The sequence below is a fragment of the Mus musculus genome, chromosome 4 (assembly GCF_000001635.26).
Source record: "Mus musculus strain C57BL/6J chromosome 4, GRCm38.p6 C57BL/6J".
Taxonomy (NCBI): Eukaryota; Metazoa; Chordata; class Mammalia; order Rodentia; family Muridae; genus Mus; species Mus musculus.
In genome coordinates this window covers 21845780-21863570 of record NC_000070.6, presented here as the reverse complement: position 1 = coordinate 21863570, position 17791 = coordinate 21845780, and the positions used below count along the sequence as shown (strand labels likewise).

Sequence of the window (17791 nt, the reverse complement as noted above, 5' to 3'; positions counted from 1 at the left end):
TGGGACAGCATTTGAAATGTATATAAAGAAAATATCTAATAAATAAATAAAAACAAACAAACAAACAAACAAACAAATAAGTACCTTACCTAAATAAATGGCTTGTACAATTGGGTAAATGGAGTTTAATTTTTATAGTATTATATACTTAACTAATTATCAGTTTATTTAACATGATTTAATAATAAATCTCTGGCCAGATCTAAAGTCTCAGCTTACTATACCTGAAACTAAGTTTTCTTTCTCTTCTTAATTATTACAAAAAGTTTTTTTAAACCTTCATTTTTATTCTATGTGTATGGTTGTTTCTGTCTTGTGTATCATGTGCTTGCAGAGGCCAGAAGGCATTGGATATCCTGGGGTTGGCATTACAGATGGTTGAGCTGCCACGTGGGTTTCTAACTTAGATTCTGGGAATCTCACTTAGGTTTCTTGGAGGAATAGCCAGTGCTCTTAACTAAGCCATCACTTCAACCTCCCTAAAGTACTTTGTGAGTTCACAGAAGACAGACAGATAAGAAATTAAGTCTACTTCAGACTGGGAAATAGTTTTTGTGTGATTTTAGTACCAAGAAACCCTAGACCTTTTTTTAGTCAAAGAACTGTCATATGGTCACTCCTAGCAACTATTGTAAGAAGTTAAAAAGCAAATAACTATCTAAATACTCCTATTGACAGAATACTAGAACCAGAGGACATACCTGCAATACAATCCCAATATATATTCAGGAAGAGAGAAGAAAAACAGTGTCTAAACAAAACACTGTAGTACAGAAAAATTCCTAAACCACTCATGCCATGAACTGAGAAACAAACATTTAAAAGATTTAAAGCCGAAACTTTCAATGTTCACATCAAAAAGGATGAAAACAAGCTACTGAAGCCTGAGTAACGTACTCATTAAGTATCTACGGAAGGATAGACTCATTTCTCTATGCTATTTGGCACTTTTGTTTTATGTAATGTTATGTAATGTTTATGTTAGGGAGTTGGCTACACCATGATGAAAAAATATCGAGTTACACATTACCATAAAAACTAACCAGAATTACACAAAATACCCTTATAGAACAGGCTTTTTTAAACTTACTGCTCCCCTCCCCTACGTTCCTTTCACTTACTCTCAATAACATTCAGAAAGCCAGAAACCCCGCCAGGCATAGGCGCGCACATGCAATCTCTGTACTTGGGAATGTAAAGCACGGTGAGTCAACAACAGCCCGAGGAAGGGTCCGAGGCACCCTACGATGTGACTAGAGCCCACCTCAGTGAGGCATACACAGAACAACCAACCCAAGCCCAAGACCTCTCAGAAACATGAGGATTTATTTCTGTAGGCTCAGGCTACTTTCACACAGACACAATCATCAGTTTCACGTCAGGTTCTACTTACAAATTTACTTCTTTGGGGTAAGCGAGGCCCATCCCCTCCTTCCGCATCTTCAGTGGCCTTCTTTTCTTTTTTTGACAACTGTGAACGCTGCTGTTCCATTCTCTCTTTCTCTAACTTCTTCTGCTTTTCACGTTCCATCTTCTCAAGGCCTTCACGAATCCAGGCTGGAAGAGTCCTGCGTTTTACTGCATCTGTTTCACACAAGAGGAAAACAAAATCCCTCGTCAATTTAAGTAAAAAAATCATAGTAAGCAAATAAAGCAAATACAGTTTTTGAGTTTCTATAAATGCCTTGAGTAAAACTAAAATCCTTCCAGGATGAGCTTGAAAAGGCATTCCTTTGAAGAGAGGAGGGAGCACGGTCTAATGCTTACGATTTGCCAGGGCACAGAAGTGCAGTAAAGTGTCCTTTCATTTCATGTACACAAACTCCCTGGGGTCACTACTATCACTCAACCTCTTTGTAGCTAAGGAAACTGATGCTCGGAGAGATAGATAAACCCATGTGCTTGCTCAGGGTTAAAAAGCCAGTAAACCGTGATATAAACTAATTCAGGCCCAGATTCTTATCCTAAGCTGATTCCTAAAATATGAAAAACAGTCAAACAAAGGCACAGTCCATTTTCATACTAAGAATTCATTCAGTCAAATGTAAAAAGCATTAAATTAGAATCTTCCTAAGATGTTAAAAGGCATATCTTCCTGGCCTATTAAATGATAGTTGATTTAAAACTTTCTGGATATAATGTAGACTATGTAACTTGTTATTACTAGCTTTAATATTATTTTAAAGTTAATGTTTTTTGGTTTTTTTGGTACAGTACACATGGAGAAGCAAATAATTAAAGAAAACCAATTTGGCAGCAATTTATCTCATAGCTAAGACTGGAAGGAGAGAGACCCAAAGCAAAGAACACTGAAGATGTATAGTCAGCAAAAATCTACATTTTATCAAAAATTACTGTTTAAAGCAAGTAATCTGAAAAAAACTATTCAATACGTTTTACATTTCAGATCAGTATTTCTGTTTTTAAGAATTATGACTATAAAATGATAGGGTTTTTAAATACCATTATTTCTACCAAACCAAAGAGGTGCTTTAACAACTTAGGAAACCAAAATATGGTTTTTACAGTGATAAAGCCATCATGCTAATGTGGTTCATAGAACAGATTTAAATAGCTACCAATTTGTGGAGGCTCCTGCTTCACTGGAAGTGCAATAGGTGAACGCTGTCGGTCCCTGAATGATGGTGGCCGCTCTCTTCGGTTCTGTGTAGGTGCTGGAGGTCCTGGAGGTCCTGGTTGCCAATAAGGAGGATGAAATCCACCTTGTGGTGGACCAAAAGCAGCCCCATGCTGAAAGAGTATTGCATTTTAATTTTCTTCAATTTAGTACATATACCTTCTGGGACACACACGTGTTATGAACTGGGACAGTAGAAATCCATGTGTGTAGCAAATCCAAGACTCCATGGGTCTAACACCCAACAACTTCTGTAAGCCCAAGAACCCAAGCTTGCTTTTCTTAGGAACGTTCAAGACTTTCTGTCTATACAAATATAAACAGGGTTCTATAACCCACTGATAGATTATTTAAGAAGGCACATACACATAAAGTTATTATATATGTATATGAACCTTTTCATTCTAAATTCATTCATAAGTTGTAACAGCACCAAGATTAGGAAGTCTTTTCTTTCTCTTTCTAAGAAAGGCTCTCATTATGGAGCCCAGGCTAGCTTTCAACTTGTTATGTGCCCAAGGCTGATAACCCAAGGCCTCATGGGTGCTTGGATGACAGGGCACATCTCCACACGTGGCCAATTTTTATTTAATTAAAAGCTACAGAACAATTTCTTGTTGTTATGAGTCTGACCTTCCCATTTCTAGTGAATTCGGGTTGTTGCTAAAGTAGGGCGGGATTTATTTATTTACAAGTCGAAGGTGACAGTGAATTAACTATTTCCTTTGAAAATCTGCACTTTCAGAGGCCTTTTAGGAGGAAGCTGCCAACAGGGTCTCTGCCTTGTTAACACAGGTTTCACCGGGCCAAACAAAGGTAAGGAAAGGGCTCCCTGTCACTACATCCCTTCATAACAGAGAAAAACTGTCACATGTGAATCCCAAGAGCTAGTATAAAGAATCTAATCGTGCGTTAATGAGAGTAATACCATCTCAAGGTGAACATGTTATCAAATTCAGCTTGTGATTAATGGTTCAATCTGCAGTTTTAAAGATTTTAAATGATGCCAGCTTATTACATGAAGCAGCAAGTGCCATCAGCGACATCTAGTATAGTTTAAGGGTAGACCCAAGCAAAGCAGGCTCTGAACCAAGATAAAGTCCATACAGCAACACTATTCTCCATAGAGTTCTATGTCCCTAGGAATAAAGGTCACAAGGAAAGCCAGGAACAATTCCACTAATATGGTATATAAAAATGGGGGAAAAACACTAAAAAAACCCCCAGTAGTAACTTTACATAGAAGGTACAACAGTTAAGACAATCTATAGTCATTGCGCTTTATTTGTCTTATTTATAATCTATTATTGACATATAATATATTCTACTATTGCATATTTTCTATACTTTAACATTTAGATAGATCATGTTAAAACTGGAAAACAAGGCATCATATAACTATTTGCACTTACACATTTTCCACTTTATCCAAATTGTTCCTAATGTTTGTCGGTACCAATTTCCTAATCAAGTAAAAACCTAATGATTTTAATAAATGTTGATAAATTTTCACTGATATGTGCAACCCTGACAATGACACACATCTTAGGAGTTCTTGACAAGACACTGCCAAGGAATGGGCTATGTGCACATCTATGGAAGTAAAGTAACAAAATATCCTTCACCTGATAGTCAAACTGGTTCACCGGCCCCACTGCAAAGTTATCAGGTGGTCCACCAAAGTTGTGATTGTTCTGGTTAAATATATGCCTGTTGTCAGGGGCAAACTCCCCACTGTCCTGACTGTTGCTGTCTTCAGAAGGAGGAACAATGTCCATTGGGCCTGGTGCTGGTGGCATCCATGGCTGCTCTGGAGGGGGGTGTGGGGGCTGCTGATGCATTCCCCATTCTATTCAGGATTCAGGCATAAAGACATTCAACAGGGGATTATAACAAAGTCAATACAATTTTTAAGATCTCAAGAAAACTACAAAAAGTAATGACATAGAATTTAAAAAGCAATTTATAGCATTTTGGTCAAATTTGTTTTGAATTACCTTAAAATAAGCAATGAATTAAAAACTATCCCATACGTAATTAACTCTGTTCTAATATTGTAAACAAAATGCCTAAAGTTATTATTTTGTTTGATATTTTGAGACAAGAATCTTGCCATGCAGACCAAGCTAAGCTGAAATTTCTACATAGCTAGGACTGGCCTCCACCATGAGCCCTGTCTGCCTCCGCCTCCCCAACACTGCACTTACAGGCATGTGAGCCCACACTCAGCTCCAAAAAGTGTTAACAAACTTAACAAGTCCCAAAACAACTCTTGGATGAGCTGCTATTACTGTTCAATAGTAACAACATAAAAAGAATACCTTAGATTTTATATTATTTCTTTTTCCATGAACACATTTATCCTCACAACAACCCTGTGAGGTAGGGGGAAATCTGGTATTATCTGTCAATTTCAGAAGGGGAAACTGAGCCACACAAAGGTTACTAAGTTCCTTTGTGTCACCGAGAAAGCCAATGAAGAGAAGCTAAGGGCAGCAGGAGTAAAAGGAGGACCACTGATGCCGGGATGAGTACACTTTAACTTGAAAACTAACATCGCTTCAAAAGTGGGAAAATTCAGCCTTCTAAAAGACAAAAGTAAATCACTTCATATCAAAGATGAGAACATTCGTTACTCTTTTTAAAGTAATACTGAAAATATACCGTTTTCCATCTCACCAGTAATAACAGAAATAATAAAAATAGCAAACAGAAACTATGACTTCTGCAGCAACATATTCACATGTGCAATCTCTATAAATAGTGTAATGGGATTATTAAAAATATCAACCCCTTCGTGGAAAACTGAGTAAACATTAAAGAATCTAAATCATACTGTGAAGTTTAAAAAAATAAGTAATGGGCTGGAGAGACGGCTCAGTGGTTAAGAGCACCGACTGCTCTTCTAGAGGTCCTGAGTTCAATTCCCAGCAACCACAGGTGGCTCACAACCACCTGTAATGAGATCTGATGCCCTCTTCTGGTGTGTCTGAGAGAACAACAATGTACTCATCTACATAAAAAAAAAATTCTTTAAAAATAAATAAATAAATAGAACAGCCAAGAACTTAGGGAAGGTCACCACTATCTGAAAAATGGGTTGGGAGGAGGAAAAGTAGATGGATGAGAGGAGCAGAGCATTTGACAGGCTTGCTTGTCATACAGTGGCACAACTTTTCTTTAATTAGAGGCTAGACATGTTTTACTCTGCCAAGTGCTGCTTCTGAAAAGGCCAGAGGTTGCAACAGAGAGACAAAGAGTGCTCTCTTTTCCCTAGACGCCAAGTGAGGTTTCCAGAGTGTTCCCAGCCCCTGTCAGCCTAGGAATGAAGAACCAAGAAAAAAATCAAACTGAGTGCCACAACACTAGCAGACTGTGAACAAAATAATATAACCACAAAAAAAAAAAATGTCAAGATCAAATCAAATTGACAAATTGAGACTGCCTATTTCTTAAGGAGCATTAATTTCAAGAAGTCATAAAAGTAAACAAGTTAAACAATGTACTACTAATCCTAATTGTATTTTAAGACATTCTAAAATTTGGGAAACATAAATAACAAACCTGGTTGCCACATTCTGTTAAAATTTGAATCCCCTTGAAAATTCCCATGATTATTTGGACCAGACTCCATTGCAGACATATCCTGTCCATTTGGCATCATTCCTGGAGGTTGTTCTACGATGCTTTGCTGTCCTGAGGCTTCTCTTTGTGCAATCCAAGCCTGGGCCAAAGCAGCCCAGTCAATCTGGCCTAAAGTACATTAGCAGAGTTTAGCATTCAGAATGCAGGAGCTAAAAGAATAGCACCTCTATGTAAAACAGGTATCTCAATTATTCCGCTATTTGTCTTCTTTTTAAGTATGGTATACATGTACATGAATATATGTCTATGTGTTTGTGGGCACATGTCCATTTGGAGGCATGAGAGATAACACTTCCTGTCTTTACTATTCTTTGAAGAAGGGTCTCAATCCCAGGTAAGGCTAGTAGTAGTGATTGATCTCCTTTTGCCTTCGGAGGCTGGACCATTACACACCCAGCATTGAACATGGGTTCCAGTTCTCTTGCTTGCATGGTGTGATGGTTTGTATATTCTTGGACCAGGGAATGGCACAATTTGGAGGTGTGGCCTTGTTGGAATAGGTGTGACCTGGTTGAAGTAGGTGTGTCACTGTGGGTGTGGGCTTAATACTCTCACCCTAGGTGCCTGGAAGGCAGTCTTCCACTAGCAGCCTTTGGATGAAGATGTAGAACTCTCAGTTTTGCCTGTTCCATGCCTGCCTGGATGCTGCCATGCTCCCACCTTGATGATAATGGACTGAACCTCTGAACCTGTAAGCCAGCCCCAATTAAATGTTGTTTTTTATTAAGACTTGCCTTGGTTATGGTGTCTGTTCACATCAGTAAAACCCTAACTAGGACACATGGCAAGTGTTTTAACTCCTAGACCATCTCCCTGGCTCCTTCTTTTCTTCTTTCTTCTTCTCTCCCTCTTCCCTTTCTTTCTCTTCTCTGTTCTTCCCCATTCCTCTTAAAGTATCCTTTATTAGTTAAATAGATATTAACTATTATACAAAGTTATGTCTACAAATATGCTTAGAAATGCTACAAATATGCAGATCAATAAATACATGAGTTTCAGAAAAGGACTCTCTAAGAAGAACACTTTCAGCCTTAAAGGTAGTAGCACACACCTTTAATCTCAGCACTCCAGATAGAGGCAGGAGAATCTTGTGAATTCAAGGCCAGCCTGGTCTACACAGAAAGTTCCAGGACAGCCAGAACTACACAGAGAGCCTGTCTCAAAACAAAGCAAATAACCTACTCCTAACATGTTTTAATATAATCTGGGAGAAAAATCAATGACCTTAGTTTGCTGAGTTTTTGGAAAGAAACACAAGCACCTGTTAAAGACAGTGTAAAAATAACTGAACTCAATCGTTTCTTCCTTCAGAATGCTCCATTCTTCCCAGGCTGCCTTTGAGCCTGCCCTGATAAACCATTGAGTTTCTATCCCTGGTCCTTCTCACAGCTGGACTTGCATGCTCATTGCTGTAGACAAAAATACCTCTTTACCAACTTCAAAATCTTATTGTTCCTACTATCTTTTTCCTCTCCAAATCTATACTAAAATTCAAAGACCTCCCATTACTAATAGCAAACAAAGTAATTTAGTCAAGTTTTAATAAATATCCTCATACATTTTAACGAAACAGGAAACTAATGTAGCCTGATGATCATAAGTAGGTGAAATATACCTTAAACTTTCCAACTATGATCTAGCAAGCCTAGCACTTTTACTAAGAAATAACTGGACAAGTTACTAATGTTATGTTCTCAAGATTATGCTGTTTATGCCTGGGAAGGTAAAAACAATCAAATACCGAGAAGCCTCACTACTGCCATCATTGTTAGTTTCTATTAGAATAAAACCATACAGTAAAAATGCTATGTAGCTATTTAAAAAAGAAATAAGCTAGGTATGGTAGTGCACATATATACCTAAAACCTAGGAAATGGAGGTAGGCGAGCTGTGAGTTTGAGGCTACCTTGGGCTATATAGAACATTTTATGCCAGCCTGGGCTACATTACAAAAGATTGCCTCAAAACAGAAAAAAAAAAACAAACAAACAACAAACAAACCAACCTCCGTAAGGAAAGAGCAATGTACTCACAAGGAGGAAGCAAAACAGACCTTAAGTGTGAAATGGGTCCCTGATACTTTTCCTTTTCCCTCTACGTTATTGTGGAGTGGAAGGGAGTAGAGGGGAGTTAAGAAAGGATCTCACTATGTAGCTCAGGCTATCCTAGAACTATATAGACCAGGCTGGTCTCAAACTCAAGAGATCCACCTGCCTCAGCCTCCCAAGTGCTGGGATTAAAGACCTGCAATACCAATTAGCTCAACATTCTTGAGACAGTCTTTAGTAAAAAGAAACCTGAAAATGGAATGGCGTAATGGGCCTGAGGCGACGGCTCAGTCAGAGCTCGGTACGTAAGAATGAGAAGCTCCCCAAGTCTCAACTCCCTACATAGAGGACCTACATTTAGGCTAAGTGATGCAGGGTACACCCGTAACCCCAGCACTGTGAAGCTCTGTAGATTCCTAAAGCTTGCTGGTCAGCCAGGCTCATCCCATCAGTGAGCTCCAGGTTTAATGAGGTAAAGAGTGACTGAGGAAGACATCTGATATTGATGACTGCCTCCACACACAAATATTCACGTTCACCCACTCCATATGTTGACCATGCACAAACATGTACATAGATGCACAAAAATGACATAGCACAACCTGTAATAAATTCAATCCAGAATAGAAATATATAATACTTAAGCACATTTCATGCTTTTTCTTTAGAAAACTTTAGACGGTATCAATTTTAAGATGTAAAATTCAATTAGCCAACCTGAATGCTATCATCTAGATCCTACCCATCTCTAAACGTCCACCCTGTGTCCGCTTTAAAGGCAGGCTTTTCCTTACTTGGATCTTGCTGGTGCTGAAATGACTGCATCCACTGTTGCTGGTTCAAGGGCCATTGCTGCCACGGCTGCCCTCCTTGATCCCACATCCTTTAAGCTCCTATTTATGACAAATTAAACACAGTTAATGCTAAGACTTTTTACATTTTCAAAACTTATAGATCAGAGATTGCATGATGATATACTTTACACGAGGAAAGCTCTGTAATTCTATTCAATGTCGTCAGAGACAACTAGATTTAGACTGAATAGCAAGAATAGAAAGGTTTAAGTTAATGCTCGTGTCAGAGTGAAAAATACCGTTCTAATTAGCTATGCTAGAATAAGGTATACCTAGAATTGTGTGTCTGTACGTGTGCCACCACTGCCTGGCTAGATCCAATCATTTTAATGATTATAAAAAGTGATTCATTGAGCCTCCAACCAAACTGTTAAAAGAGTAACAAATAGCTATAGCTGAAGAAAACTCGTTCTTCTAATTACAGTTAATAATAATTAATAAACACATAATACCTCCTAAGAAAACTTCAGAAGGAAAGCTGATGAGAAATTAGAAATTCAAACACTGCCAATGTCACGTACATGGATATAATTTACAAAATAAAGTATTATATTCACTGAGGTACGGAACAGTCTCACCACAGATGTTTAAAGAACAACTGCACTTCCAATACAAAAAGTTATAGGCGCTAAGGAATGACATTAGAAACAGTAATGAATCAAAGCTGAAAAGTGAGACAACTTTGAAAACCTGTTGCTTAGCATTTAAATAGAATGAAAATAAGTTGGGGTACTCTGTTAACTACTAAATCTAAGTTATGGATAATGGGATGGTAGATCCTTATGACTCACTTTTCTGAAAACAAGTCTAAAAAAACTCCTCAAAAAAAACCTTCAACCAAAAAAAGTGTCCTACCTACAAGATGTGAGGGACAAAGAATGAGGTCAACCAATGACTGCCTCACACTGAGACCCATCCCACAGGCAAAACCCAATTTCTGACACTATTAATGATACTCTGCTGTTTGCAGACAGGAACCTAGTATTAACTGTCCACTGGGAGGCTCCAGCCCACAGCCAACTGAAAGAGATGCACATCCAAACAGTAAATGGGGCTTCAGGAATCTTACGGAAGAGTTGCAAGAAGGATCGAGGGACCAGAATTGGATAGGGACTCCACAGGAAGACCAGTAAGTCGACTAACCTGGGCTCTTAGGTGCTCCCAGAGACTGACCCACCAAACAACGAGCGAGCATGGGCTGCACCTAGGCTACCCACACGTATGTACCAGATGAGCAGCTTGGTCTTCATACAGGTCTCCCAACAACTGGAGCAGGGGTTGTCCCCAAGCCTGTTGTCTGCCTGCTTATAACCCATGCCCCTAAATGGAATGTCCTGTCTGGCGTCAGTGGGAGAGGATGCACCTAGACTTGCAGCAAAACTATTTTTTAAAAAAGCAAAATTTTCTCATTGTAAACATGTACTTTTAATGAAATTAACTAAAGTTAGATGTAAGTTGAACAACTTAAATGGACTTCTGTGAAGCAATTGGAATGAGTAAAGTACCGCTTTTACACTGGCTTGTACTGACGCACAAACTCACCGGGGAAAACCAATATACCTCACCGCACACATCCACCAAACCACCCCACTTACATTCACAGTCCAGCACGCATCCAAGACCCAAATGACAAAACTCCTGAAGTTCAGGCAAGCAGAAAATAGTTAGCAGGGATTTCCACTTTATGCTTTCTGTATTCTTTATATTCTTTCATAGTGTGTATACTTTTAGAAATACTTTAGCTTTAAAAATGGATTCAAGGGAAGCAACAAGTACAATCCAGAGTGACTTGTTATCAAAGTAAAAAATCACACATGAGCCACCTGAACACAAGACAAACCACCTAATCTTTGTTCATTTTCAAGCACAAGTTAGAGTAAATTTCAAATCTAATCCAACTGAAATAACTCACTGGTCATGAAAACTAAACTTTGATTCTTGTTAAGTGTATAAAAAGGAAACAGATAAGCAAAAGGAACATAATTAACTAATCAAGTATGTAAAATATAGTTTTATATGTTTTGGGCCAGCACAATACTTATAAAGGGTTTTACCAATTACTTAACAAAAGAGCAAACTAATTTGATGACAAAAATTTAGAAGCCCTATTCTCTTTTTCTTCACGTTCACCATAAGATCTTTATACAAAAGAACTTACCATATTCAAAACTTCTAAAGCAGACTACTCTGACTCCTGATATACAAGAATCAAAGCACAGGTTACAGTGCTGGGGGTGGGGACGGGAACCAGCACTAAGGCAAATCTCTGAGTTCAAGGTCAGCTGGGCCATATGTCCATAGCAACCTGTATCCTCCTTCTGAGATGCTATCCCACAACCAAACCAAAAAAACATGCATATTACGCCCTTCAGTATCCGTGGATGATTGATGTAATATCCATAGGGAACCAAAACTTTAGGATGCTCAGCTCCCTCACATAAAATAGCATTTTTGTTACATAAAACAAAAATCTGAGTATGCTTACTAGATCCACTTTACCAAGTACTTCTAATCTGCAATTGGCTGTACCTATAAATATATAACCCACTGACAGACAGGTTTGTATTTTTGTTTTTGTTTTTAAAGATAGGTTGATTTCTCTGTATAGCCCTGGCTGTCTTGGAACTCACTCTGCAGACCAAGCTGGTCTCAAACTTGGAGACCTGAGTGCCTCTGCCTCCTGAGTGATGGATTAAAGGCATGCACCACCACAGCCCTGCCAGAACCTATTTTAAATTAAAAGTACCTGCTCCTACTTGTAAAGTATTTTGAAGCTTGTTGTTGAGTTTGGTCCTGTATTTGGACTTTTAGTTTGGAAAACATGACTATGTTCAATATGAACAGTTCCACAGACACAATTTTTAATTCAACTTTTTTTTGTTTCTTGAGATAAGCAAAGGCACTACTGCTGAACTATATCAACAGACCCACTAAGTTTTAATAATGGATTTAAACCATGAAAACTTATGGTCGTATATTGGGTGAGTAATAATTTGGAAAACGTTAACTGTTGAAGGCAGACACTGTCTGAAAATCTCCATAAATTAAAAGTTAATATGCAATAGTTCTTGTAGAATAAATGTTTGAATGCTCAAAGATTTCCTTATGAACAGAGGAAACCTTACTGAGTGCTCGCTCTATCATTGTATTGTGTTTATATTAAATGGTTAGGTATTTTACTCATTTATCACTCATATATGTTACCCACTAAATATGCAACTTTAGCCACAAAAAGTATATCTTAATATTACTATTTATTTAATGCCATGGTTTGATTTCTAGGACCTAGGGATACACGTAAGTAGTAGAGAACTTGGCTTACATATGCAAAGCCTATGTATGATCCCCAGCACCCTCATGTCCCCCCAACACAAGGAGAAAAAAAATCCTGAGAGCCATAAAATAGCTCAGTAGGTAAAGGCACTTGCCACCCATCCTGGTAACCTGAATGCATTTTATCCCTGTAACACACATGCATGGTCAAAGACGAGGACCAATTCGTGAAAGTAGTCCTCTGACCTCCACAAACATGTCAAGGCACGTGTGTTCTCACACAGAGACATACGTACACAAAATAGATAAATGTGGCTTTAAAAAAAAAAAGATTGAATCAGCTTAGTCTCCTTTTAAGACTTATTTTCAGAGATCATCAACTTTTCAGGTTTGGAGAAGTCTAATTTTGATGATTCATGCAACAGACTGTTGACAAAATTTTCTTTCACAGGGTAAAGTTAAATGTGATTTTCTTGAAAAACAACTTGAATTTGGGAAGACTAGAAAAGCCAATAACCAAAGACTGCACTTGATTATCAACAGTATCATACTGCTGGAAAAAACTAAAACCAGAGTTATGGACTAACTGGTAATCTTCCCAAAGACAGGCTGAAGTCCTAAATCCATGTTACCTGTACTTATTTGGAAACCAGTGTCTGTGTGGATACAGTACTCAATTTAGGATGAGGACAATTTCAGATGAGGACAGACATAAGTATCTGAGACTGTCCTGTGCCTACAATGCCAGAGATTGGACAACTCTACAAGCTAAAGAACAGAAAGATAGGTGCCATCAAAACCCAGAAGGAAGGAAGGTACCTGTCAAACTTTGCTTTCATACTTTTTGCCGTTAGAACCATAAAAGAGGACATTTCAGTTGTTTTAAGCCACCTAGTTTGTAGTAATCTGTTACAGTAAACCCAGATACTAACACTAGGATTATTATCATTCAGTCTTTTCTATAAATTATTCTGTATTAGAACTGCAAATGACAACAAACAGACCTGGAGCCAAAGGATGGCTCACTGCTTAAAGACGTGCTGGCTGTTCTTACAGAGCACCCAAGCTCAACCCCAGCATCACATCAAACAACTTAGACTTTCTGACATTCCAGATCCAGGGGACCAAATATCCTCACACTCATGTGCACATTTACACACTCAACACAGGCATGAGCAAGCATGCGTGCATACACATGTTTACACACACACACACACAGAGAAATAAAAATAAATCTTAAATGGAAAAAAGGAAAACGCTTCAATTGACTTCAAAATGACTTCTTCAAATAATGACCGCAAATATTTACAAAACTCATTTACAGATTGTGACAAAAAGATGAGAATTGAAATATGTTTTAAATCTCTTTGTACCTAGCAGTTCTGTATTCTTAACACTAAAGGGATTCAGAAGTGAAAGCAGTTAAGATCTTGAGTTGGTGGCTAGCCTGGGCTCCTTCCCCCAAACTGAAATAAAGTTCTATAGTAGCCCGAGTCGGTAATCTCAATTGTAAGAAGCTAAAGCAGGAAAGGCGCTGAGCGGTCTAGGCCAGTCTTTGCAACAGAGTAACAAAGAAACAAAACACCGACCAATCAAATAGAAGCTGGTGGGAAACAGCAGACACCTGAAAGATTTAGCAATGGTCAAAAGTGGAAGAATCCGGACAACAAAAGCTAGGACTGACACATAGACATAAAGTAGTAATTTTTCATTGAACAGAGACGGTGGCCAGAAGGCTCAGCAGCTACAGCACCGGCTGCTCTTGCAGAGGACCTGCCTCCAGTTGCCAGCACCTCATGGCAACTCACAACCATCTGTAACTTCAGTTCCAGGGGATCTCCACAGAAAAATACTATCTTTTTTTAAAAATGATTTTTTTCTTTAACTAAGGAAATAGGAGCATGCCCTCAATTAATAATGTAACAACATTGTTCCATTAATAGTAAAAAAAAACAAAAAAACGTGTCATGGAAGTATATGTTACTGAGAAAATAAAACACGTGGTTATACACTAGCTGTTTAATTTTTCTATAATTAAATTAAGTTCTAGGGCTTGATGTGGTAGTGAATACATTTAATTCCAGCATTCATGAGCGAAGGCAGGAGTTCCAGGCCAGCCAGGATCATATAATGAGGCTCAAAAAAGTCCTTAAATATAAAGCTTACTTATGTTTTAAATTGTGTGTCTTAAGAATATCCGAGAACTCATTACGTCTCCCCTGATGCTTTAGAAAACCACCCCACAAATAAAGTCTTTACTGTTCTGGTTTGGTTTTAGCTGGATGTACTCAAAAAAAAAAAAAAATCCAAGATTGTTTTTGTTTTATCTAGGGTTAGGAAGAGAAAAGGTAAATGAAGTATTAAAGACTGCTAATTTAATCAAGCACAGTCAAAATTTGCTCAGTGCCCAGTTTTGTTAAGATGACACTATTATCCACAAAACTACGAAACAACTGAAATATAGGATACTACTTGTTTCCTCAGTGATGCTTAACACATAATACCCATCACTGGGTAAAAACACCAAAACTAAGCAACTAAATGATACTTGTCTAGGACGCAGCAGAAAGCGGTTGCGCCTGCGTAGTGCGAGTCGCAGAGTCGAAGTTCCAGATCCCGGCCCCCGCCGCCTCCGCCCCTCCACACTCCCTGCCCCTCAAGGGTTCCCACTGCGCACGCGCACTGCTTAACGGCCGCTCAGGCGCCCAACAATTAGTCCCTTGCCTTCTCAAAGGAAACTCTTAGTTCGAAGAATGGGTCGTGAGCCCTCTCCTTAGCCAAAGGCGGTTCCCTTCGGGCGACAGCGGCTCTCTCGCTCACTCTCTCGGGCGGACGCCGGAGCTTCTCCGGAATGAGGTTCTGGCGGTGGCGCCAAGCAGCGTACGCAGCCTGAGTCCCGCTCCGTTCGCCACACTGACCCAGAGGACTTTAGTCCTCCGGCAGGTCCCCCGGGGTAAACTGCTCGTCGCTTACCCGCTCCGGTTCCGGAATACCGCTGTCGCCACCGTTCCTGTAATTCTCTCCAACCTTTCGATGCTTCTACTTCTTCATGAACAAGACAAGATGGCGCCCGGTGGTTCTCACCCGGAAGTGAATGATAATAACATCCGCTTTTCGGCTGAAGTCACACTGATTCTCAGCCAGGCTTACGACCATGTGATCTTACCGACGGGACGAGTCCGCGCCATTTTTGTTGAGGGCAAACCCAACCCACCTCGAGTTGGACCCTCTTGTGTGTGAAGCCCGTGTCATACCCGACACATTTTCATTTGTACAGCCAGCACAAAGCCGAGCCTAACGTTCCGGTACAATGGACGGAATTTAGTAAACTTTAGGCAGGAGACCCTCGAAGAGCAAATGCGTTCTAAGAATCAGTTCCGCTTTGGGAAGGATGCTGAATCGCTTTGCCTCTTTCAGACTACGGAGAGGACCGCAAGTCAAACCCTGCCAACTTGGAACTCACTGTGCCAGGCCTGAGTCGCAGAGCCTGAGTTCTGGAAGCAGGGTGTTTGCTAGGTCTCCTTGTTCACCTCCTAGCATCGCGCCCCCTGGTGGGAACATTTACTCAGTTCAACTTCGCTCAGCTACTCTTTAAGGAAAAGTAACTGAGAAGCAGAGTTTCCACTGGTCCTTCCTTACCTAAACTCCAAGATGGCCTCCCGAAAGGAGGTAAAAGGTGTTTAGCGTGAACAATGTTCATATATCTAAAATGTCAACTTTCCAGACTAGGAGTTTAATTACAAAAGGAAACAAAAATTCTAAGAAACACAGCATTCTTAACCTAAATATTGGAAAATGACTTTCTTGAAATGTCAGTGTAACTAAAAAGAGTTATGAAGGAGAATTCCAGGAAAAAGTCTGTGTCTGCAAAGATTGATTGGAGCTTCAGTGATGTGGAGAGGTTGGAATTTTACAAGTCCAGAGGCTAATTACCCAATCTGGCCCTAGCTTTACCCACGAATTGCCAGTCTTTGCCAACCTCCCCATATTAGAGCTAAATCCTGTGACTAATAGATTAAAAACCTTTTAGAACTTTTAAAAAAATGATTTATTTATTTTTATTTTATGTGTATTGGTGTTTTGCCTGCGTGCATGTCTGTGTGAGGGTGTCAAATCACTTGTTGCTGGACTACAGATAGTTGTAAGCTGCCATGTGGGTACTAGGAATTGAACTCTGGTACCAGCGCTATTAACCACTGCCCCAGCCTTTGGAACTTTTTAACTTAGCTGACTCCCAGTTTCCACCAACCCAAGAGCTAAGAATGTTATCAGATAGCATCTGCAGCGATGTAAAAAGTGTCCCCATCTTGCTGTAGCTTCTGTGATGTACACACCAATGTATCTTAAGCCTGCCTTGGTTTATGACTGTCTGTTCTTTAAAAACTATAAAATGTCATGAAACCACTTCCGTGTTATAAAAGAAATTTGGCATAACTGTGTTCCTTGTGCCATGGACATTCAAATGTGGCTCCACAATAAACTCTCTTATTCCCTTTAATGTGAGAACTCTGTTTTTAGCACCCACACCATGCACTAAAAATCTAAGTCTTTGAGTTGGGAACTGCACAAGAAATATCAAATTACTCTAGAAACAAGACTGTAGTAAACTGAATAAAGAAAATATAGGTAGATGTGAAAATAGGAATGCCCTTTACAAGAAATTCTGTAATTCTCAAATGAAGTATTTGAAAACCATGTAGTCTGTGTGATTAGAATAAAACCCTACTAAGTAAACACCTGCTAGCCTCAAGTTTGCCTTCAACATGTAATTTGGGGAGTGGGGTGGAGAAAACTGCCAATTATCTGGCAATACTATGATGTGAGTTCATGAGGTTAGTACAACTAACTCAGAAGGAGACCTGTACTTGACTATTTCCATTTAGCATCTATAAGAACTCAAGGAGATCTACTAGCAGCCACCAACCCCGTTGCTGGGATTGAAATCAAATGTCACCATACTTCACCTCACTGAGAAACATTCTAGCCAGGAAAATGGACGATCTTTGGTGAAATCTGCTTGGATTAGCAAGGCTATGGAAAATTCCTGCTCCCTATAACCATCTGTAATATATCCCAAGTAAAACTGAAACGAATACTTGGGTGACAACTTTTGCCCTCCAAGGACCTAACATATTAGTGCACAGAAAATTTTACATTGTCAAGTGATTAAATATTTTGACTAGGGACACTAGTGTAAACTAGCCATTTTGGATATCCAAATGGGAGGGCCTATTAAATGCCTTGTAGGGATTGCAGGCACACATCACCACTCCCATGTGTGGATGTCAAGTTCTATTTTATCAGAATATATGCTGTTATGTTAAAGCTCTGAA

General features: G+C 39.3%; 1 protein-coding gene and 1 long non-coding RNA gene across 9 annotated transcripts in view; one reads left to right on the top strand and one right to left on the bottom strand.

Moving 5' to 3' along the window:
* Window positions 1-16914, bottom strand: part of Pnisr (PNN interacting serine/arginine-rich) — a 29819-nt gene extending 12905 nt beyond the window's left edge. For 2 of the 8 annotated variants that reach the window (NM_001369189.1, NM_025669.2), the window contains exons 1-6: window positions 15432-15523; window positions 9126-9224; window positions 6203-6391; window positions 4264-4487; window positions 2580-2751; window positions 1394-1584 (exon numbers count right to left, since the gene is read on the bottom strand). In NM_001369189.1, coding sequence (NP_001356118.1) covers window positions 1394-1584; window positions 2580-2751; window positions 4264-4487; window positions 6203-6391; window positions 9126-9213 — 864 coding nt within the window. In that variant the 5' untranslated portion in view covers window positions 9214-9224; window positions 15432-15523. Of the gene's footprint in view, window positions 1-1393; window positions 1585-2579; window positions 2752-4263; window positions 5958-6202; window positions 6392-9125; window positions 9225-15182 lie in introns of those variants that run through there. The other 6 variants (NM_001369191.1, NM_001369190.1, XR_001784181.2 and 3 more) reach the window with 5 other exon arrangements.
* On the top strand, window positions 15123-17244 carry 4930528A17Rik (RIKEN cDNA 4930528A17 gene). Its single transcript, NR_028384.1, has one exon. It is a non-coding gene; the product is annotated as an RIKEN cDNA 4930528A17 gene (long non-coding RNA).
* The last annotated feature ends 547 nt before the right edge of the window (window positions 17245-17791 follow it).